The 23,220-nt window shown below is 41.7% G+C and overlaps 1 protein-coding gene across 3 annotated transcripts in view; it reads left to right on the top strand.

The window, feature by feature from the left end:
• Nucleotides 1-4,397: 4,397 nt before the first annotated feature.
• NRG1 (neuregulin 1) overlaps nt 4,398-23,220 on the top strand; it is a 1,132,381-nt gene continuing 1,113,558 nt past the window's right edge. For all 3 annotated transcript variants that reach the window (XM_050802453.1, XM_050802452.1, XM_050802456.1), the window contains exon 1: nt 4,398-5,248. In XM_050802453.1, coding sequence (XP_050658410.1) covers nt 4,510-5,248 — 739 coding nt within the window. In that variant the 5' untranslated portion in view covers nt 4,398-4,509. The remainder of the gene's footprint in view (nt 5,249-23,220) is intronic.

Raw genomic sequence — 23,220 nt, 5'->3', positions numbered from 1 at the left:
TCTTAAAGACTCATATTGCAGCTGGTCTTCTAAGAATCTCCCTAACTTTCTCGCTACCATTTGACAGACAGACATTCTGCTACATTTTCTCTCCTGGGTGACCTATAAGGGTTTACATTCACCAGTTCTTGTAACTTGTTCTTCACTCAAACCCAGCTTGCTGTTAATCTGCTGTGTCTAAATAGTAATGGATCCTGCACCTGCTCTAAGACAGGCTGTGAAGTGAGGCTTCTTTCAGAGCCTGCAAATTCAGGACTCCAGGAACCGCAGAATGGTTGTTTCATGATGTATAGCTGGAGGTGTGTACTTCTGTGTGTTGTTGGTCAATGATGATAAAGTAGGTATGAGTGCCTCTGTGAATTTTCTGTTGTCCTTTCAATTACCACCATTTAGGAGCATTTAATCAGGTATAAAGTGCTAGCGGTGGGAAAACCATTTCAGGTTGCCATTGCACTGTGGAGGCAATTGTGGCCTTTTTTCCCCCCCATATTTTCTAAACTACTAAAAATAGTGTTTCACATTTACCTGCATAATTTGATGTCTGCTCTTTCCCTGCTTGAGCAGATAACATGATGACAGCTGCTCTGATCCCTAATTTTCCTTTTATTTTCAACTTTGACCATGGAAACATGTTGAGCCCCAAGGAAGCACTCAGTTTTACTATCAACAGGTAGAGTTGCCCCCTTAACTGGTCATAATGTCTCCTAAATAGTATCAGGCCCTAGTAATCCAGGAGGCAATCCACATTCCCTTACTGAAATAGGGAAGGGGAAGATTCATGATAGAGGGGATATTGAATATTTGAATGTCGTGCCTAAGTATGCTTACAGGTTAGTATGCTGTGGATATTGATGCTTATAAATCTCAAGATTTTGGCAGTTCTCAAAGTACAGTCTCTATCACCAGCAGTATCAGTATCACCTGGGAATTTGTTAGAAATGCAAATTTGTGTCCACCCCCATCCCCAATCTACTGAATCAGAAAATCTGGGGGCAGGGCCAGCAATCTGTGCATTTGCACAGATGATTCTGATGCTCACTAAAAATTGAGAACCACTGGTTTTAGGATGTTTACAAAAGACTGAACCTTTTTTCTGTCTTTTTAAAACAGTGGTGTGGACAAATTAAATTGTCCCTTTTCTGAACAGCATTTAATCATACTGAACAATTATTCATACCTTTTCTCAGGCATATGTTAATCATATTAGAAATGCCATTCCCTTATCATGCAAAAGGGTAAAATCAGCAACATCCTTCCAGTGTGGGTGGGTAAATGAAGGCTCCGATACAAGAATTGAAATGAAATATGTATGCAAACAGTTCTTAGTACTGAACAGTTTAAAGAAGGCCTACCTTTGCACAGAAAATGTCTATAAGAATTACTCACTAATGCCGCTTAACAGAGAGAGGAAGAGTAGAAGATAATGTGGGAATAGGGTCTTTTTAAAAAGATACCATTTTAAAGAAGAAACTTATGTTTTATCATAGACAAAATGCTTTGTGTAGTACTAAGAGGGGCATATCTATGCCTTTAATGACACTCTAAGCCAGTGCTTTAAAATTTTATTGTTGTTTTTATTGCTTGGAATTCCATTTATCTATGAGAGTGTTGGGTTAATGTGTGATAAGCACATTGCCACATCAGTCCATGATTAATTAGCTGACATTTATTGAGTACTTAATATTTGCCCCAAACTGGATGAAAATTGGGGAATATAGAAACTATCATCTCTGCTTTCTAACAAGTTTGCAATCTAGTTGGAGAGATGGGAGTAAAACTCCTGAAAAACTTGGGGTCAATAAGATAACATGATCAAGAATGAGAAGACATGACATAGACTGCAAATGCAGGGAAAGTGCACTTTGGGGAGTGGTCGCTCCAGTGTTTAGTGTGTCAGAAAGTAGGCTTCATGGGGCAGATGGATCTCAAAGGATGTCTAAGATCAGCAGTGGATTGTTTGCAGAAACAGCCTAATTCTTCCCCTGCTTGTATCTCTGCTCTTTGGCATTGCAACTTTTCAGGTCTTTATGTGAAGATGTAGAGTCTACTCTTCTGCCCCTAGAATTTGAGCTGGACTTGTAATGGTGGCAATGTTGACATGCTAATTCTGAGCCTAGACCTCAAGAGACCTTACATATCTCTGGCCACTCTCTTGAAACACAATCAGCTGCCAAGAACAGGCCCAGGTTAAGTCTGTGGGAGGAAGAGACCACATACTTTATGAGATGAGATGTTTCAGCTGAAGCCATGGGAGACTAGATAGCCCTCAGCAGAGCCATCAATGAGATCAACAGAAGAACCCCCTAGCTGAATCCAGTCCAAATTGCCAACTTGCAGAATCTTGGGCTTAATGAACCAACAGGTCACCAAATTTTGAAGTGGTTTGTCATATAGTGACAGATAACTGATAGAAATCTGAAAGGTAGAGAAGAAGAAAGTGTTCTAGGCCAGAGCTGTACCTCCCAAAAAGTCAAGTCAGAAATATGTGAGGCCAGGCTAGAGAGAAGTAGAGAAACTAGTAGGATTGGATGTTTGAACCACTTTCTTTCAGTAAATCGCTAGAAGCACCAGGCAGGGTTCAAGCGAACATATGCTGGAGGCCAGACCTGCCCAGCTATGCTGCTAAATGGTGATCTTCTCCTGAAGCGCTCCATCAGGGAATGAGAAACAGGAATCTCCCCTTGCCGAGACACACAGGGAGCCTGATGACCCTGTCCCTCCAAACTGCACTTTGAGAGAACGGAACCTTGTTTTGTAGCCAACTATATTATGCCAAGAACAAAAAGATCTTTGTAGTTTACCGTCTGTTTTTATTTTTTATATAAAAATCTAAAGCTTCTATGACATACTTTCAAGAAACTGCCAGAGGCAACACGTAGAATCCCAGAGTAAAGATATCATGAAGTTAGAGTACTTTAAAATTCTTCAGTTCTCACAATGTGGATCTATCGCCCATTGAACAACAACTTTAACTGTTTTATGAGGTCACTGAATATATTTTTCACCATAAAAGAACATAAGAGGAAATATTTACCTTGAAGTGCTAAAAATGTGTTCCCTTTCTGTGGAGTGGTATTTGTTTGAAAAGAATATCCCGGGAGACGATGGATTCTTGTTTTAGAAATAGCTCTTTAAATGTGGCAGGACATGTGGGGATAGGGGGACAGATGGGGGTGGAGGTGGGGGAGCTTGGTATTCAGGTGGCACAATACCAGGTGGATGTTAAAGACCTACAACTCCTTATGCCTGGGATCTTTTGTTCCAGTAGCCATAGGAGCTTCTTTCATTTCATGTTTTATTTTTTGCAAAACCATTACTTGACAAAGTGCCATAAACTTTATACAAAATGGCCTCGTTGAGCAAATATTTTATTCAAACTATGCTCCTATCAGCAGTACCACACATATCATAAAGTCATGGTGAAGCAGGAATTTCAATAAAAGAAAAAGCGGGGGTCATGAAGACCGAAGGATCAAAGGAGCAAGGAGTAGAGGAGGCGTTACACCTGAAGTGGACAGTGTGTGTGCGCGTTGCAAGGAGAGAGCGCGTTATAAAGTTGTTGTTTTAATCGCTGCTTGTCGCCTGCGAACATGTTGCTCCCTTTTAAGTGTCAAGCAAGCGGTTCACCCGAAACTTTTCTGCACCGAGGACCCGCACGCCCGGGGTCCCACCTGCCCCTCTCTGCCTGCCTCCCACTGGCGCCTGGGCATCCTGCGCCGGCTACAGGTCCTTCCTCACTGAAGCGTCACCTCTCACTCCCCAGTAAATCTCCGCAGCCCACTCGGACTGCAGCCTGTTTGCCGCCCGTCCTCCCATTGCAGCACTCGGGGCGACAGAGAGGGAGGAGGCGCTCGGGGACAGGGACGCCCAGGAGGACCCACTCGCGGGCCCGACTCCGCTCTGGCAGCAGCATGGGGAAAGGACGCGCGGGCCGAGTTGGCACCACAGGTAAACAGACTGGCGAGGCGCAGGACGCTGTCGCCGCCGCGGCCACCCAGCGATTTCCAGGCACGCAACTCCGCCTCCAGGGCTCTCTCCCTCGCGCTCTCTCCCAGCCGCTTGCTCGCAGCCCCAGCAGCAGCCGCAGCACCACTTCACACAAAGGACTGTCACCCGCGGAGCAGCTCCTCCACCTCCACGTCCTCCTCCGGTGACAGCAGCCCCGACAGCAGGGCTCGGGCGCGGCGGCGGCAGCGGCGGCGCGGGGGGTGGGGGGACCTGTCACTCCCTGCAACCGAGGCGGCGGCAGCGGCTTTTTTGCCTTTTCTATTTTGCTTTTTTTTTTTGCCCTTATACCTCTTCTCCTTTCTGTGGCTCCATCCACTTCTTCCCCCCTCCTCCTCCCATAAACAACTCTCCTACCCCCGCACCCCCAATAAATAAATAATAGGAGGAGGGCAAGGGGGGAGGAGGAGGAGTGGTGCTGTGAGGGGAAGGAAAAGGGAGGCAGCGCGAGAGAGCCGGGCAGAGTCCGAACCGACAGCCAGAAGCCCGCACGCACCTCGCACCATGAGATGGCGACGCGCCCCGCGCCGCTCCGGCCGTCCCGGGCCCCGGGCCCAGCGCCCCGGCCCAGCCGCCCGCTCGCCGCCGCCGCTGCCGCTGCTGCCCTTACTGCTGCTGCTGGGGACCGCGGCCCTGGCGCCGGGGGCGGCGGCCGGCGACGAGGCGGCTCCCTCGGGGGCCTCGGTGTGCTACTCGTCCCCGCCCAGCGTGGGATCCGTGCAGGAGCTAGCTCAGCGCGCCGCGGTGGTGATCGAGGGAAAGGTGCACCCGCCGCGGCGGCAGCAGGGGGCACTCGACAGGAAGGCGGCGGCGGGCGAGGCAGGGGCGTGGGGCGGCGATCGCGAGCCGCCAGCCGCGGGCCCACGGGCGCTGGGGCCGCCCGCCGAGGAGCCGCTGCTCGCCGCCAACGGGACCGTGCCCTTTTGGCCCACCGCCCCGGTGCCCAGCGCCGGCGAGCCCGGGGAGGAGGCGCCCTATTTGGTGAAGGTGCACCAGGTGTGGGCGGTGAAAGCCGGGGGCTTGAAGAAGGACTCGCTGCTCACCGTGCGTCTGGGGACCTGGGGACACCCCGCCTTCCCCTCCTGCGGGAGGCTCAAGGAGGACAGCAGGTACATCTTCTTCATGGAGCCCGACGCCAACAGCACCAGCCGCGTGCCGGCCGCCTTCCGAGCCTCTTTCCCTCCTCTGGAGACCGGCCGGAACCTCAAGAAGGAGGTCAGCCGGGTGCTGTGCAAGCGGTGCGGTAAGTTCCTCGCCCTTGGGGGCGCGAACCCGCGGCGAGAAGGGCGCATTCCGAGCGCGCGGGCACCGGGGCTCGACAGCCCCCCAAGCAGAGCAGAGGCGCTCCGGGTCCCAGTTGGTTTCAGGGTGGTGGGCTCTCAGAGAGGGAGGTTTCGCCTTCTCCAGCTTCCCTTGTCTTAGGCTTTGCCACTGGGGAAAGCCCAAGTTTGGTCTTCAGTTGGGGCCGCCTGAAACTTTTTAATGCTCTGGGGTTTGGCTCACCAAGTAGATGGGAAATGTGCCGGCTGCTTTCTTGCATGTGGGTGATATGAACTTGGTTTTGGTTAGGAGTTGCTGATTCTGGGCCTCCTTTGAAGGAGGAAGGGTGAGTCCCGCAGGATTTTAACGCTTTCCCATCACATGGAGTCCAGTGTGGAGATGGTTAGGGGTTTGCTTCTGTGTCTGAGAAGTCTCTGCAAGGAAGGGGCAGTGAACTGACATTCCCCGACAGATGAGGTAGAGCTTTTTGGCAACTGAATGTCCAACAGAGAGGTGCGGTCTGTACCTTGTGACTATGTGCAATAGGTGAGAAGTATAAAGTTGTTATTGGTGGGGTTTTTTTTTTTTTGGCCAAATCATCTCAAGAAATTTTGTTTTCACAATATTTTGGTTTGGAGGATGTTTTTGCACTTCAGTGAATCAGAACAGATGAACGAAATTATGGAGTATCACATGTAGGCCCTGAAGAAGAATAATTTTGGAAGTTTAGCAGTTGATTTGCTACACCTTTTCCCACTCACCACTGAAAAGTATTCTTCCCGGGTCTGCTTCATATGATCAGGTTTGAGAAATTAGCTGATTATCTCATTATGTTGCCGAGGTAGCGTTATGTTTATGCCATTCATAAACTAATTTCTATGATCTAAATATCTGTATAATTTTCTGATTACCATATAATCACTAACACATAGCGGGGTTTCTTCTCAAACAGTAAATTAACACGATTACACATCACAAATTCCAACATGCATAATAGCTTTTCCCCCTGGTCTTTATGTATCCGTCTAATAGACGTTTGGGTTAATTGAATTTTTATAAAACTCAGCACCATGCCATGCAGAGTCTGCCTGTGATGGAGAGTATGTCAGTTCTTTTAAATTTGTGTCTGGTGGGGGCCAATTATTTAAATTTCTAGTTGGTATTTGTGGTGCTTATGTCCTGCAGTTAATTAATACCTGATGATTTGGTTTTAATGACAGCAAAGATCATTGTTCACCCACCGTTCCCTTATCTGAACAATGTACTTTGTATGCCAGAGACCTGTTAGGATTGCACCACTCAGTGGACAGAAGCTGTTCAGTGAGAGTGGTGCTGAAGAAAGCTGAGTGGCATCGGGATTCCCCGAGACCCACTGATAGATGTCACTCTAAAGCATGGGAAATGCTCTGCTGGGAACTGTCTTATTAGGGAACAGAAAAGCTCAGCACCACTGTACTGCAGCATATTTTATTCTGTTATAGAATCGGAAACAAAACCTTTTAAGCAACACCACTGTCCAGTTTTCACATGTTTTAATGTGTATAATTCAGGAAGGATTTTCCCTTTATCCCAAGTCATATGAGTTTTGAATCTTTCACTCCATAAGGTGGGAAGTTAATATAAAGGGGTTGGTAGTCAGCTATGATGCCTAGCATTGGGGGTGCATTACCAGATTATCAATTGTGTTATGCCTTTTAACTAGAAAGAAATGTAAGACTTGAGAGGTAAAGTTACTATAAACATCCAGAGAATGTTTGGAAATGGAAAGCCCATGTTGTTTGGAGGAATCATATTCTGTTCTTGTGCTTCTAAGGAGAAAAAACTTCACTGAAGGTACTTAGTTTTGTCCCTCAGTTTGCCAGTCAAATGAAATAACACATAGTTGTAAGTTGTGGCACATTTTTAAAAAGTGGGTTTTTAGTGAGCTGGAAATCTTTCTGCATGTAATCGAGTATATTAAGAAATCACACAGTGACTGCCCTGGGTTTCTATCGTTATTGTGTGTGCTAGGTGATTTTAGTGTTATGTGATTTAAAGTAGGATATTGCTTTTAACCTCAACTAATAGATTTAGCTAAGTTCTAACTGAAATCGTGCTAAAAGTTTCTCCTCACATTTTTACAAACATAGTGTTTCTTGTAATACTGGAGGATAAAAGTAAATAATACCAGCTATTTTATATAATGTAAATTCAGTAAATCTGTACTTGGAATATTGAGTGTAAAAGTGTGTGTGTGTGTGTATGTGTGTAAGAGAGAGAGAGAGAGAGAGAATGAATGAATGAATGTGTGACTTCATCCAGTTGTGTGGTCTAAGATAATGCCATTCAGAATCTGCCATGCAAAGAAACACACAAAAGTGGAAAAGAGAGAGAGAGAAACGAGAGGAGAGAATAAGAATGAGAATGGGGATTGATTTGTCCTGGTTGAGCTGCTTCTGGTCAGAAGATTTCAGGGAGAGTGATGGAGCAGAAGGCCCTCACCTAACACCAAGCTGCCCTGGGGGCGTGATGGTTGTGTGCAGGCTTGAGCCATAATGCTAGGCTGGAGAACGAATAGAGCAAAGTCATTTTGTGATATCATACCCAGGGGAACAGTTTCCAGCTCTGCTGCTGTCAGCTGCAGTGCTGTTTCCTACAAGTTGTTTGCTAGTGTAGAAACTACACATGCAACAGATTAGCCTTAGGGTTGAGTTAATAAAAATCTTTCCTCTTGAAATTCCTTTTTCTCTTTCCCCCTCATCTAATATAAACTCCTGAATAATGTCGATAAAACAAGAAGCTCTTTGAAACATGGACCTTTGGAAACAGAAACTATTAGTGTATTTTAGAAGACAACATGGAAATTCGTAGCTTGTTTGCTTTGTAGTTGAAGTTTGTATAAATTACACTTCCTTTACAGTTATTTAAAGTTTTTGTAGTCTTCGCTTTTTCTGTTGCTCACTGAATGACCTAAGAAATATTCCTGGGTTTTATGTTCATCGGTATGCAGGATAATTTGCTGTTCAATTAAATCTCTATTATTCAAACAAGTCATTGTTTGATGTGCTACACTTTTAGCTTCCAAAGCATTGTGGTTATACGAGGCAGAAGCTGATTTCCAAAAAGGAGTACAAACACTGAGGTTGGATAACATCTACAACTGGGCCATGTCAGATTTGTACATCAATTCTGATCTTACAAGCCAATCTAAGTATTTTATATCATATGATGGTAGAATGAAGATGTATGCATGTATTGATAATGTAAACATCTTTGTCAAATATTTACGATACATAGCACTTGCTCTTTTTAATATCTTCAGTCACTATTTAATAAAGTGTGCTAACCTTGTGGTGTTTTGAAAATGAAAGAAAATGCTGCAGAGATTTTCCAGTCAGCATTTAAGAAAACTATTCTTAATAAAAGCTATATTAAGGAAACAGAACAGTAACAGATATAGCCCGACTGCTTGTATGTTGTAAATACACATGTAAATTTAATTTCCCAAGTGTTTGTGACTGCTCTTTTTAAACTTTGTAAATCTTGCTGTCAAAAATATATACTGAATTTAAAATAGCTCCTTCTACTGAGTAGAGAAACTATATATATATTTGTTTATATTTATGTTAAAAATGAAACCAACATAGGTCATTTAGGAAAAGAACTCCTTAGAATAAAAATATTTTAAAAAGTGGATTTAAGTATCTGAGTCAGAATATTTAACTAGCACTAGGGGATCGTTCTCATCAGTTCTGGAGTATCTATAGATCCTCCGAATCTAGGGAAAGTCTTACCATATGTCCTGATGTATTAAGTAAGACTAGGAGGTTTAGACAACAGAGAATTAAAACAGTGAGCTGTACTTCCTCTGGCTGGTATATTTATAGCAAATGAGAGCAAAAGACGTGATTGGGCGGGTTATTGCCCTTGTCAAATATAATTTATTCATTGTTCAGGAAATCTCCTTTGCTTCCATACCTATTTTCTTCCTGTTTTTTTTTTCTTAATTATAAACATAATGTCTTTTACAACCCTCTTGTACATTTTCATGACAATTTATGAACTGCTTAGATATCCAAAGATCTCTAAATCCCCCTAGCAATACTTAGCCTTTTATTTGTTTTTAATATGGTTGAATGATCTGAAAAAATGATCTCTTTTGATAGGTCTAAATGAATGGGTATTTTGATTAGCTTTATATAGATAAATGATAATGAAAACGAAAAGCATACAGTTAGGGTTCTTACTGATTCAAGCAATTTGTTACCACCCCAAAACAGTGTAACATGGCTTAGTGAAAGTCTTCATAAGAAAGCAAAAACTAATTTATTTCTAAATAAATTATTTCTAAATAAATTTCTAAATAAATTATTTCTAAATAAATTTATTTCTAAATAAGATCACATTTGTGTGATCTTATTTCTATATCACAGAAGTGGGCATTGTGGACAGTTTTCAACCCATATAGAATGCTCTAAGTTTGCGCCTGCATATTGTTACTCTGCTTTTATGTTATAACACGTAAGTTAAAATTAGTGTTATGAAAGAATATATAACCTGGCTAGTTTACCCCCATCCTCTCCAGAATATCGGTCGCTTTCTAATACTTGAACGTTTGCTTACTGACACATTCTGTTGAAATCTAATGTTGAATTATTTGTGGATTTACAGAATATACAAATTCACAAATAACTGTATGACTAAGACAAAACTTGGTCTTTTTAAGTTGAGGGATTGTCCTAGTTGAGAGGTTTTGTTTTCATATTGCCTAAGTTGTTGAGTGCTGTAGTGCACTTGAAGTAAATCTGTTTCTGAAGTCTTGCCCCCTGGATTTTCATCCCTAAATGCTCCATACAGGTTGAAGCAGATAAAATACAAGAAATTTTGGTAAAGTTGAAGGTTAAAAATAGATCAACTAGCCTCTTCTTGGCATGGATACAATTATTAGGAAACAGTTCTCCCTAACATAGACTTGCCATCCCGGCATCCTAGAGAGAGATGCGTACGTGGTAATTTACTTTAATTTTTGGTCTTCTTCAGGAGAACCAGGATATTTTTCCCTATGGAAAATAGTTTGTTAGGAAGTTCTTTCCTGGCCCTTGATTTACCTCATTTGGACCTAGTAAAAATTTGTATCTTGTTTTAAATTATAACTAAAAAATCAAAAAGAAGAAATTTTACCTACAGTCTGGATGGATCATTGGAAACTGTCCTACTACTTTCTAACTCAGACTTCTGTTTTCTTTTTTTTTTTCTTCATCTTTATTTCCCCTATGAAGATACTACAGGGAAAGCCTTGGGTAAATGATGGGGCCCAGGAGTAGATTTTGGTGTGTGAGTATAGGATTGCTAGTCATTATCACGCGGACTAGCCTTCTCTTGAAACCTTGAAATTCAGCTGTCTGGGTCCAAGAAATGTTGGAAAAGAGAGGTCTTAGATCACAAGACTGTGAATGCAAATGGTCTTTCTGTTTCTGATGGGCTCTTTGTCTATCCCATGAGGACGTGGATGGTAACCTGCATTGCATCTCTAGTTCAGAGGCTTTCTCTCCAAAGCCCAAGGCTCTGTCTTTGGACATGTGCCCTGGCTTGCTGGGAGCAAGAAAACAGCTCTGAGTGGTGCATGAATCCGGAGCTGGTAGCCAGATTCAGGAGGTAGCAGTGGCCCAAGAGAACCTAGAGGAGGGAATTGTTTCCTTTTCTTTTGCTCTGCTGTGCCAGAATATGTGAGCTGAATCAAGCCCAGTGCGAGGGAACATACCTGATGAGGGCACTAGAGTCTCGGTACTGGGTATACCCAGGAGCCCAGGGGATGGATGAGGGATAAGAGATGTGAAGTACTGTCAGCTTTGCTAAATTTGGAAAACCCATAGCGGTAATACTGTCATCCCAAATGGTTGTCTTTTATCTGGGAATTGCCATTAAGGCAAAGACACCTAAAAAATTGAGGGCATACTAAAACCACATAGTTGTAACTACCACTTATGGAGTTGGTATATTTTTTTGGCCTCTTTGATAGACACATAGAGTTTGATTTTTATGTGTAGATTAAATTCCTGTTAAATAATTAATGAATAAATGACTGAAGCACCCCAGCTGGTTGGATAGTTCTAGCAAGATAAAAACATACTTTTGATTTTTTTCTCTTCTGGTTTCTGGTATGGTGAGTTCGATACCAGAACACTGTTCTCTTCTCTTCCCATCCAGAGCCTTACTGTAATCTGGATCGACCTTTGGGGCTTCAGAGAAAGGTTATTTAATTTCCCAAAACTTTTCTCTCACTTATTTTTAGAACAGTATTTGTTCTGTGTAGCTTATAGCCCAGCAGGAAAAAAAAAAAAAAAAAAAAAAAAAAAAAAAAAAAAAAAATTCCAGTGTCGTAAATACTTAAAAGTACAGAAGAGTTTTGCAACAGTCTATGAACCCTTACCACTGTTTTCAGCAGAACCATTTGTAAATCATCCCAACTTATTTTGGGTGACAGATCTCAGTATTCAGAAATTTTATGTTCTCCTTGGATCTCTCCTCACAGGTGTTTAACCATCTCAGTACTATAAGTGATACTTTATATTGAAATCTATTCTCATAATTGAAGATGGAAAAACACAGCTTATATCCCTAAGAAGTAATACAAAGAGATTTTAGATCAGTTCCTCTTCACTTACTTTTCTTGTTTCTAACATCACAAGAGCTCTTGGTTAGCCTGCAGGTGGGGTGGCACGTGCCCATTTGGGCTCTGATGAATAATGAGGTTCTTTGCCTTCACTTCCGTGGTCGGCCCTGGAGGCACTGTGGGAGACGATGTGTTATCAGTGAAGCAGCAGATGTGGTGGCAGCATTTTCCTCCACTGCAGGGAGCATCCCGGCTGTACCTCTGTACAGAGCAGGGGAGCTGTCTACTGAGAAGGAAATGGATGACTGTGTTTGCTTCACATAGAATTTCTCATTAGCCTTGTGAAGTGGTTCTGGCAGTTGGGGCCACTTAGTGATTGCCAGAATGGAGAGGTTCTGCTCAGAGCCGGTGTGCGCATTGTCCTGTAGCACATAGGGCCACAACATTGAGATAACCTAGGCATGCTGCTGCTCTGCAAGCCTGGATACCTCCGGACGACCTTTTCCTCTGTTGTCTTCATTCTCATCCATAGACATGGGTTGCATCTTGTCCTCAGGAATACCAGCACCTTTCTTTTTGTTGGAGCAGAAATTTTATAAAACACCCTAGCATTTTGGAATATAGTTTTATTCCAATGAGCAGTTTAGAAAAATTTATGGTAACATAAAATTTATCATTTTAACCATTTTTAGGCGTGCAGTTCAGTGGCATTAAGTATTTGCATTGCTGTGCAACCCTCACTGCACTCCATCTCCAGATTTTTTTTTATCTTCCCAAAATGGAAACTCTGTATTTGTTAAACACTAACACCCCATTCCCTTTCCCCAACCACCGTTCTACTTTCTGTCTTTACACATTTAACTACTTGCAGTACCTTTTTAAAGCATAGAGTTCAGAAGTATTCAATACATTCATAATGTTGTACAACTGTCACCACCATCCATCGCCATACTCTTGACCTTGTTAAACCGAGATTCTATACCCGTTAAACTACAACTTCTCATTTTCTCCTCCCCCAACCACTGACAAACACTAGTCTACTGTTTGCCTCTCTGATTTTTACTAAGTGCATCATTTAAGTGGAATCATATGGTATTTGTCTTTTTGTGAATGACTTATTTCACTTACCATAATGTCCTCAAGGTTCATCATATTGTAGCATATGTCAGAATTGCCTTCTGTTGAAAGGCTCAATAGTATTCCATTGTATGTAAATACCACATTTTGTTGATTCATTCATCCATCCATCAGTGGACACCTGGTTTACTTTCACATTTTGGCAATTGTAAATAATGCTGCTGTGAAATGTCTTCTCAAATCTCTGCTTTCAATTTTTTTGGGGTATAAATGCAGAAGCAGAATTGCTGAAACATATGGTAATTCTTTTCTTCTTTGAGATGGCATCTCACTCTGTCACCCAGGCTGGAGTGCAGTGGCACAATCTTGGTTCAGTGCAACCTCCACCTCCTGGGTTCAAGTGATTCTCCTGCCTCAGCCTCCTGAGTAGCTGGGAGTACAGGTGTGTGCCACCATGCCTAAGTTTTGTATTTTTTAGTAGAAATGGGGTTTCACTATGTTGGCCAGGCCGGTCTTGAACTCCTGACCTCAGGTGATCGCCTGCCTTGGCCTCCCAAAATGCTGGGATTACAGGAGCGAGCCATGGCGCCCAGCCTCATATGATAATTCTAGGTTCACTTTTTGGAGGAACCATCACACTGTTTTCCATAGCAGCTGTACTATTTTACATTCCCATCAGCAGTACACAAGGGTTCCAGTTTCTCCACATCCTCCCTCACACATGTTATTTTCTACTGTTTTGATACCAGCCTTTCTAATGTACGTAGAATAGTGGTGAGCAGTTTTTATATTGTTGTTGTTTTCTATACAAAGTTAGTGTCTCTAATTACACTGTCATTAATAAGAAGCAAAAGTTCTCAGAAAAGAGAGGTGTTCATCTATTCAACTCTTAGTTTAAATAGCATGTAAGATCCTGAATCTGAAGCTGTGAAATAAGGAAATTACAATGGATAACAGCTTAATAAAAACAATGGTTTAAAGAGTAAGCTTAGAAATAAAAACAATGAAAGATGTAAAGAATAAGCTTAGAAAATGCACTTACAGAAAACAGTCCTCCAAGGCTATCATAAGAATGTTATATTTTTATTCATATTGCTATCAGTGCAGTCCAGAAAGGAACCTTATCATACTTTGATTAGTTTCAGAACCTTTTAATTGATTTAATGTATTCATTAATTGCCCCTACCCCAGCAATTTCCCTGTCTATATTCCTGTCCATTACTCCAATCCCCTTCTAATCAGTACTGCAGAAGAGGCTGAGTCATTCTGAAATAATACTTTTTTGTTTGTTTGTTTGAGATAGGGTCTTTCTCTGTCATCCAGGCAGGAGTGCAGTAGGACGATCTTGGCTCACTGCAACCTCAACCTCGTGGGCTCAAGCAATCCTCCACTTCAGCCTCCCGAGTAGCTGGTATCACAGGCCCATGGCACCACACCTGGAAAATTTTTGTATTTTTTTGTAGAGATGGGGTTTCGCCATGTTGCCCAGGCTGGTCTTGAACTCCTAAGCTCAAGCAATCTCCCCCACCTCAGCCTCCTAAAGTGCTGGGATTACAGGCATGAGCCACTGCACTTGGCCTGAAATACTACTTTTCTTAAGCCATGTTCCCTACTCAAAGTTTCAATGGATGCACCATAGTTAACTCAAGATTTCAACATTCAATGTCCTCATTAGCCTCAATAAAGTCTTATCTTTCTCACCTTCCCATATGAACACTTTATCCACTCTGACTGCTCCCTGAGCAGGCCAGGCACTTTCCTAACCCTCCTGTTTTTACATATGCCGTTTCCTCTGCCTCAATCTTCTTCCACCCTCATTTCTACCCGTGGAATTTCTGTTCTTCCTTCTAGGAACAGCTCAAATCCTACTGCTTCCGTAACGAAACTAGTAATGATTCCTACCTGAGATATGCACTCTAGAATTTGAACACAGAACTCCTCTTTCCTGTGTACTTTATACAAGGTACTGTTACAAATTTTTCCTCTGCCATATTGTGTTTGTTACAATGTATGGATTTTTAAAATTTTCTCTGTTTTTGTGTGTCTTGCCTCACTGGCAGCCAATGCTATTCTTGCATTTGGACACTAGCAGGGTCTTCAGCTTACTTGCCAGTGAAAAGTGCCCTGGCCTCAGATTCAGAAGAATCCTTTCCACTTTCAGCTTTGTAGTTAGTACCTGTGTGATTGTGGGACGCTGACTTTATTCACTTGTTTGGGTCTCAGTTTCCTAATATGCAAAATGAGAAGGTAAAATGCTTTTCAAGGTCCGTTTAAACTGTATTTGGTCCTCAGAAATGACCCAAACATACAAACCTCCTTTCTCTAGAGCTTTTCTCTTCCTCTCCTCTTATTTAGTGTTGTTCTCAGGAGAATACATGGAGGAAAACAATTGTCAAACTTTTAGACACTCTAAGAGAAGAGAAAGAGAGCTGAATGAGAGGGAACCTTCAAGGGAAGGTGGCTTCTTCCTCTAAATCTTATCTCCATGGCCTTTCTGTGTCATTTGTAAAAATACTAACAGTTATTTGTATTTGCTGGCATCGTCTTTTCAAAAAGCAAATACCATTGCCTCTGCAAGCCTGTCTTTGAAATGATAAAGTATGATTAATCCACAACTGTATACTTTAGAATGAGAAAGTTCAGTCATTTGTGGTGCTAAAATGAAAAATAAAGATTTGAATGGTTTTACTATTTACTATGAATTTATTTTTACAATGTAGATGGGGCATTGTTTTAGGTTCTAATAATTAGCACTGTTGCTGAAATGGATGAGGTCGGCACAGGGAATGTGGAGACCTTGGTTTTCAGGGAGATGGCACCATTTCTGATGGTTGCAGGAGATGCCAGGGTTGGGTTCTTTCTCAAATTATGATTTTTATGGTTTCAGCAAGAAAAGGATGCATTTAAGCCCTTTTGTAAGTAAAATGAGCAATGCTTAAACAGTTGTCAAATAGGAATAGTTTGATCTGACTTCTTACATTTCTGCATGAAGAGGTATTGGCAGCTCCATGACATTGGGGCAGGATGGGCAGGGCTTAGCTGGGCTAGGTCCATATTTTTTTTCTTTCAGTTTGATGTCTCCGACTCCTGGTGGATTCGCCTACTGCAGAACAGCCAATGCTGCTTATGAAGTATGTTTCCTCAATCTATATCTCTAGCCCAGACCTTTCTTTTCGGTTCTTGATCTGTACATCTAACTACTTACCTGGTAACCTATGTCCTACAAACACTTTATGTGAAATATTTTAACCAGTGCCTCATCTTCTCTGCCAGTCCCTCTGCACATTTGTATCCTAATAACGACTCTACCCTCACTGCTAGTATGAGCACAACAGTTATTCCCAGTGACTTCCTTGGTCAACTCTTATCTGGTGCCAGAGTAGTAGGTGCTGAGATAAATTCAGTTAACCCCTCACCATATGGCAGCATTAATATTTTTTAGTTACCTCAAACCAGAAACCTCTCCTGCCCCATACCAGATTAGTGACCACATCCCATTGATTCTATGTCCTTAACAAATCTCAGATTCATCCCTTCTTCCCTCACTTCATCTTCTCTGTAATAGATTCTTACAGCAACTGTAACAACCTCTTTACGCATGGATTCTTTCCCTCTTTCATCCATTTTCTATACTGTTGCTAGAATGGTCTTTCTAAAGTAGAATAGATGGTACTGTGCTTTTACCTAAAGCTTTTTGGTTGACATCAGGATAAAACTCAGACCCCTTTGAACGGCATGTAAGGGCTTTTAGCTTTTGTCCCAAGTGTTCTTGTCCAGTTCCTTCTCCTCTCTGGAACCTTGTGCTACACTGATGACATTCTCTACATGCTCCAGGCAGCTTTAGGGCTCCATGGATTTGTACGTATTGTTCTCTTTCTCTTTTCCCAGAATAGTCTGCTTCTCTGTCTACCTGTTTGTTGTACTGTCACTACCTGTCATTTCAGATTGACTGTGCTTCCGTGGAATGGTTAAATAACACTGGATAACTCTATAACGGATTGTGCTATCGTCTTTACAAATCTTGTTTTAGGAGAAAATATGATGACTTAGAGATATGTTTATAGCACATTGTCAAGTGAAAAGTGTTGTATAATATATGTGTGATTGACTTTTCTCTTTCTTTTCTTTTCCTTTTCTTTTCTCTTTCTCTCTCTTTCTCTGTCTCCTTTTTTTCCCCTCTTCCTCCTTCCCTCCCTTTCTTCCTTTCTCCCTTCCCTTCCCTTCCCTTCTCTTTTCTTCCCATTGATCTTTCAATAAAAATAAAAGCCTAGAACTCTGTATAGCTAAATGTTAACAGTGTTTATCTCTGGGTATTGGGATTGTTGATCTTTAGAATTATCTTCATTTCGTATGTTCTAAAGTTTCTATAATGAATGCACATTACTTTTTAACAAGAAGTAGTAAATGCTATTTTTAACAAAAAATAGTGACTTGTGGCAAGTACTATGTCTTACTTATCTTTGTCTTTTTAGAACATTGCCTTCGTCATGGAAGATGTATTAGTTAGGGTAGACTAACTGCTGTAACAAATGATACCCTTAATACATAATAAGTAAAATGCAATAGTTTATTTCTACCTATTGAATGAACAGAACACAAGATGTTCTGGTCCTAATTTTCCCCTGAATAAAATCTGCACTAACACCTGAGGCATAGCCAAACCTCACCTCCAGACCAAATTGGTTGAAATAGGCAGGGTTCCAATTTGTGATGGCCATTTATTTTTAATGGCCTTTCTATTCCCTGAAATGTAGACAAATTTGCCCTTTGCTGCCTCATTGCAGTGGAAGAGCCCCATGCCGGTGTGCAGAGCTGATGATGAAAGGCATCTATGTGTATTGTAGATAAATAATGTATTAACTATGTGTAATTCCTTATGTTCAACTTAGCATTTTATGGGTGAGTTTTGCAATAAATCTTCAACATTTAATGCTCACTACGTCTTGTTTCATTTGATATCACTGAAAAATGCAGAGGGTCAGGCTACATTCACTCTGTCTCTCCCAGGCATGTTAGGTTGCCTTCTAGAGCTCTGTGTTTCACAAATAATTTTGATGTAGAGACTGTGGAGAAATATTCTCAGGCTTTATCACCGCTGACTTAATTGAGTTTCATGATGCACATTTTTTTTCATAGTAGGATAAATTAAAAATGGCTGATAAAGCTGCCTGTAAAAGCAGAATTGTTAGGTTAGACCTGCCTGGTGTATTAAATGTATTGATAAATAATTTGGCCACCATTTTTAATCACTTTTATTAACTCTCAAGTAGTTTTATTTCCAGTAACTTGCAAAGTAACTGTCATTATGGGCTCAGTCATATTTCTCTTTAAAATACTATTGAAAAGTCCATGAAAATGATTAAAGTGCCAATATCACCCACCTACTTCCTGTTAGCAAGAATTGTTGGTGATTTTATGGTGAGCTGGGTACATGGTTGTGCTTTCTTTGTGCAACTCAGGAGGAAACACAGCCAGTTCATCCCAGGTGAATGGAGATAATGAATGGGTTTGAAGCCGTGTAAAAGGAGTAGTCTTTTGTGCATCTGTCTCATGTATGTTATTGCTATGCTCTCTTTAAAGCATTTTATTGAATGTTGAGAAGACAAGATACTTGTGAATTATGTGTAAAGTATAAAGAATCATGATACATGCAATGTGCCTTTCAGTGTCATTTTTGCCATCAGCCATTTGGCTTTGTGAGGATCTTGAGTTCAAGGTCACTGAAGAACAGCTTAACACATTGTCTTGTTCACAGGTCAATAAGGAATGTATCTCTTCATTAAAATAGATGAGAAGTTTGTCATTACTCTACTGCTTTGGCTAGATATGGTGGCTCATGCCTATAATCCCAGTGCTTTGGGAGGTTGAAGCAGGAGAATTGCCTGAGGCCAGGAGTTTGAGACCAGCTTGGGAAACATGGTGAGACCCTGTCTGTACAAAAAAAAAAAAAAAAAACTAAATTTGCTGGGCTTGGTGGTGTGCACCTTCAGTCCTAGCTACTCTGGAAGCTGAGTCAGGAGGATCCCTTGAACCCAGGAGTTTGAGTTTACAGTGAATTATGATTGCATCATTGCGCTCTAGCCTGGATAACAGAATAAGACCCGTCTTTAAAAATAAAAAATAAAAAAGAATACCCTGTATTCTTTTCCAATCCACTTGCATAGCCTCCAAATCCTATTCCTTTCCACTCAGATTTAGGCATTCCCACCATGTGGGAGAAATTATTATAGGTGGCATTCTTAGCATGTTTCCTAAATAAATTACAAGAATCATGAGATTGCTAAACAAATGTAGGTGGCTAATAGAAAAAGAGAAGCAGCAAGCCTACTTTTTTCATTTACTTACTCAACAAATGTTTATCAGGCATCTATTATATGATAGGCTTTGTACTGATTTTTGGCGTGACAATGATGAAGAAATTAGACATGCCCCTTTCTGAGCTAAGAAGATAGAGAGGCAAAATGGTTACACAAATAATTATATAATTACAGTTGTGCTAAGCCTCGTGAGGGAAAAGTACAATGTCCTAGCCAGGTGAACATATAACAGAAGAATCTATCTTAGTCTGAAAGATACAAGAAGGACTTCTTGAGAAAGAAGCATTTCTGTTAGGGTAGGGAGGAGGAGGGGAAATGAGGAGAGGAAAGATTTGCATTTCCAATCTTGGGGCAGAGGGATGAGGAATAGCAGAAAGGACAGTCAGTGCAAAGGAAGCAAAAATGGGGTCTGAGAGGTAAGGAACAGTCAGACCATTCTAGACTTTCCAGGATTCCATATTTTATCTTTAAAACAGAGGAACCCAATGAAGGATTTTTAAGAAGAGGAGTTATGTGGTTTTCATTTCAAAAACATCACAACTGGTGATTGTAAGGAGAATGGACTGAAAGGGAATAAGAGTGCATTCCGGGAGCTGAGGTAGGGCTCCAGCTGAGACTGGATGTGTGCCTGGACTAGAGTGGGAGCCACGGAGGTGAAGAGAAGTAAAAGATTTGAGATGATTTTTGGAAGCTTCTTTTAGCCTTGACTGTGATGGGGCAATGCCTGCAAAGGGCAGTGGGGAGGATGGCCCCGAGTGTTCTGGCTTGAGCAAATTGTATGCGCAGTAGATAATGTGATGGTGAATACTGCAGGAGAAGAAGGCCTTGTTTAGTGTATTGTTGATATATCCACATGGAAATACCAAGGAAGCATGTGCATGTTTGGAGCTGGAGGTCAGAAGAGAATTCCTGGTTGTCTTTTTGAGTGTGGTGGTTTTGGACAAAGACATGACATTTCTAGCTCCATGAAGTAGATAAGATTGCTTAGGGAAGGTGGGAGAGGGTAAGGAAAAGTGAAGAGAAAAGGAAGCGTAAGGAACAGCCACCTTTAAAGGTGAGGCAGAGAAGGGGACAGAGTGATGGGAAAGAAACAATTAGGGCAGTGAGAGGAAGACCCACAAAGGATTCAGGAGGGAAGAAGTGGCTGCTGCATCTGAGTCCTTCGAACATCCTGATGGAAGAGGGCGAAGAGAGAGCCCAAACCAGGACTTTTTGATTGCTGAGTATTGCCACACATTTTAAATGTAAAAGTGCACATCGCAGTTAGGACCAGTGAGGACTTAGGACGCAGTTCTGGCCAATGCCAGAGGTGGAGCCCAGACCAGGAGCAGACTGAAGTACTATTTGCCAACTTCCGGGTTAAGATTGGGTTTTAGTAATATTTTTATTTATCTGGACATAAGTAGCACAAAGCTGTTTTAAGTACTCCAAGGCTTTCTGTGGTGGTGGGGTATAAGTCTGGGAAGAATGGCTAAATTGAGAGACCCAATGGATAGTTTGTATAAAGATAAGATTTTTCCAAAAATCATCAAAATTGATTGTTACTAACATGTTGCTGAAGGTCACTCTTTTATGTGTTTTTCCCCTGAGCTAAGAATTCTTTTCTATGTACTACATAAGCTGCTTCAGGGACAAATTATTGTTCAAATTTTTCTTGGCACACTGACTTGAGAATTAACTACCATTCATAGCTGGTACCCAGGTCCTACGAGAATACAATGCCTTGTCGCATAAATACTTGTGAAGTGACATCTATCAATCTAATTTAGAAAAATATTTGAGTCAAAAGGTCCTTGAACCATGTATTAGGTTGACACAGGAGCTCCCTTTATCTGAAGCTGTGACTGAGCATTTTAATGAATGGCAGTCAAAGAATTCAAAGTTGTTATTCTGACAGTAATTGCATGCATTTTTCCTGCCCATCTATATGCAGCCTTCTCATTGTCTAGGGGGCTGCTGATTTGATGCATTCATAGCTATTATTTGCATAGGGAGTTTGAACCACCATGGGAAGAATGATTTTGAATTTCCTGTTTCATTTATTTACTTTGAGTGCAATAATAGTGTTTTCATGGAAGGATATTTTATATTGGGTTTTTCCTAATTTTAATACAGAGTAAATAAGCTAAGTGTTATATTTCTGAAAACCACGCATTATACATTTTTAAAAATGGGGGAAAAGATGAAAATGAAATAAAAAAATGGGAAGACAAGTTCTGAAACCTCCGACCTTACCTGTGGGCTCCTCCCTCCAGTTGACCATGGAGAACCATAGATGACGTATTGGGCCAGACATTCTGATCTTGGACAGACCAGTGGTGTGTAAAATGGGTTGTACATTATAGTTTGCAGATTCCTGGACTAGACTTCCAGAGGTGATAATTCGTGTGGCCCAGGGTTTGTCCTGAGAATCTGCATTTTTGAAAAGCTCTCCAGGTGATTTTTAGTGTGCACTTAAGTCTGGTAGCTCTTGGACTTTTTTTTTTTTTTTTTTTCAACTAATAAAGTTGAAGACACTCTGCACAAGATTAGAAGATGAATAAGAAAAGAGAGAATTAGAATTTACTGAGTTTCTATTATGGGCTGAACATGTTTACATATCTTACCTCATTTATTCCTTAACACCATCTTGCAAGGTATATCATTTTATTCCAATTTTAACCTGAGATTCAAAAAGGTTTACAGAACTTTAAAGGTCACACAGCTTCTGGGAGGCAGAACCTTTATTTGCCTCCAGGTCATCTGATCTGCTGTGTAGAACCACGATATGGCTGGAACAAGAAGATCTGGATAGAATTCTAGTCACACCATCACTTGGGTGAGGTCCTTTTGCCCTCTCTGCCATCGTGGGTACCTGTTGCTAAAGGTAGACTTTCCTGTTTATCTTCAAAGAGTGCATATGCGTAGATGAGTAGGGAGAACTGCATACGTTTTGCGAGTAGTCAAATCAGATCCACTTGGACAAAACTGTCTTCTGTAGTCTACAATGAACATACCATGTTATTGTGACCAGAATTGACATTGTGTCTCTATCCTACGCTGACAAGTTCATTGTCTGAGTGAGGAAACAGCACACATCACACATTTATATTTCTCCAGGAAGGAAATGAGACATGGTAGAGTCTAGTGGGGAATATCTGGCTTCAGGGTGGACTTAGGACGTGAATTAAGGGTCAGGCCTTGGCTCCTACCTCTCCTCTGTCACTCATGACCTTGGGAACTCCATGTTTCTAAACTTTTAAATTTCTCTTTGTAAAATGAGAATAATGTGTCTCTCTCAGATTGGTGAGTGCCAGCTGAGATCATGTCTGTAGAGTACTTAGGTCATTGTAAGTGCCTTCTTTCTGTCTTTGTTTTGAGACAGAGTCTTGCTCTGTTGCCCAGGCTGGAGTGCAGTGGTGCAATTACAGCTCACTACAACCTTCACCTCCCTGGATCAAGTGATTCTGGTGCCTCAGCCTCCCGAGTAGCTGGGATTACAGGCATGCACTACCATGCCTGGCTAATTTTTGTATTTTTTGTAGAGACAGGGTTTCACTATGTTGGCCAGGCTGGTCTTCAATTCCTAACCTCAAGCAATCTGCCCTCCTTGGTCTCCCAAAGTGCTGAGATGACTGGTGTAAGCCACTGCACCTGGCCACAGTAAGTACCTTCTTAATGTTAATCAGCAGAGAGAAGGGAGAGTGACTCTCTGCAGCAGGATTCAGTGGAGCTAGAGATCCAACTGGCAATAGCAGCAGAAACAAAATGAATCTCGACTACTTGATTGCTGCATTCTTCATTCTCTTAGGAACCCAGCGGTTCTCCTAACATGCATGCCAAAGGTCCTTTGACAGGGTGCTGATCCAGTTGTGGTTTGTGGTTCAGCAGTATTGTACCACCCGGGTGCTCATTAGGACTGCAGATTCCCAGATCACCTTCAGATGTGCCACTCTCCAGGTGTTTCTCAGGCTCACTGCAGTTTGAGAA

This window comes from Macaca thibetana, chromosome 8, assembly GCF_024542745.1.
Source record: "Macaca thibetana thibetana isolate TM-01 chromosome 8, ASM2454274v1, whole genome shotgun sequence".
NCBI lineage: Eukaryota > Metazoa > Chordata > Mammalia > Primates > Cercopithecidae > Macaca > Macaca thibetana.
This window is presented reverse-complemented; position numbering and strand designations above follow the sequence as displayed.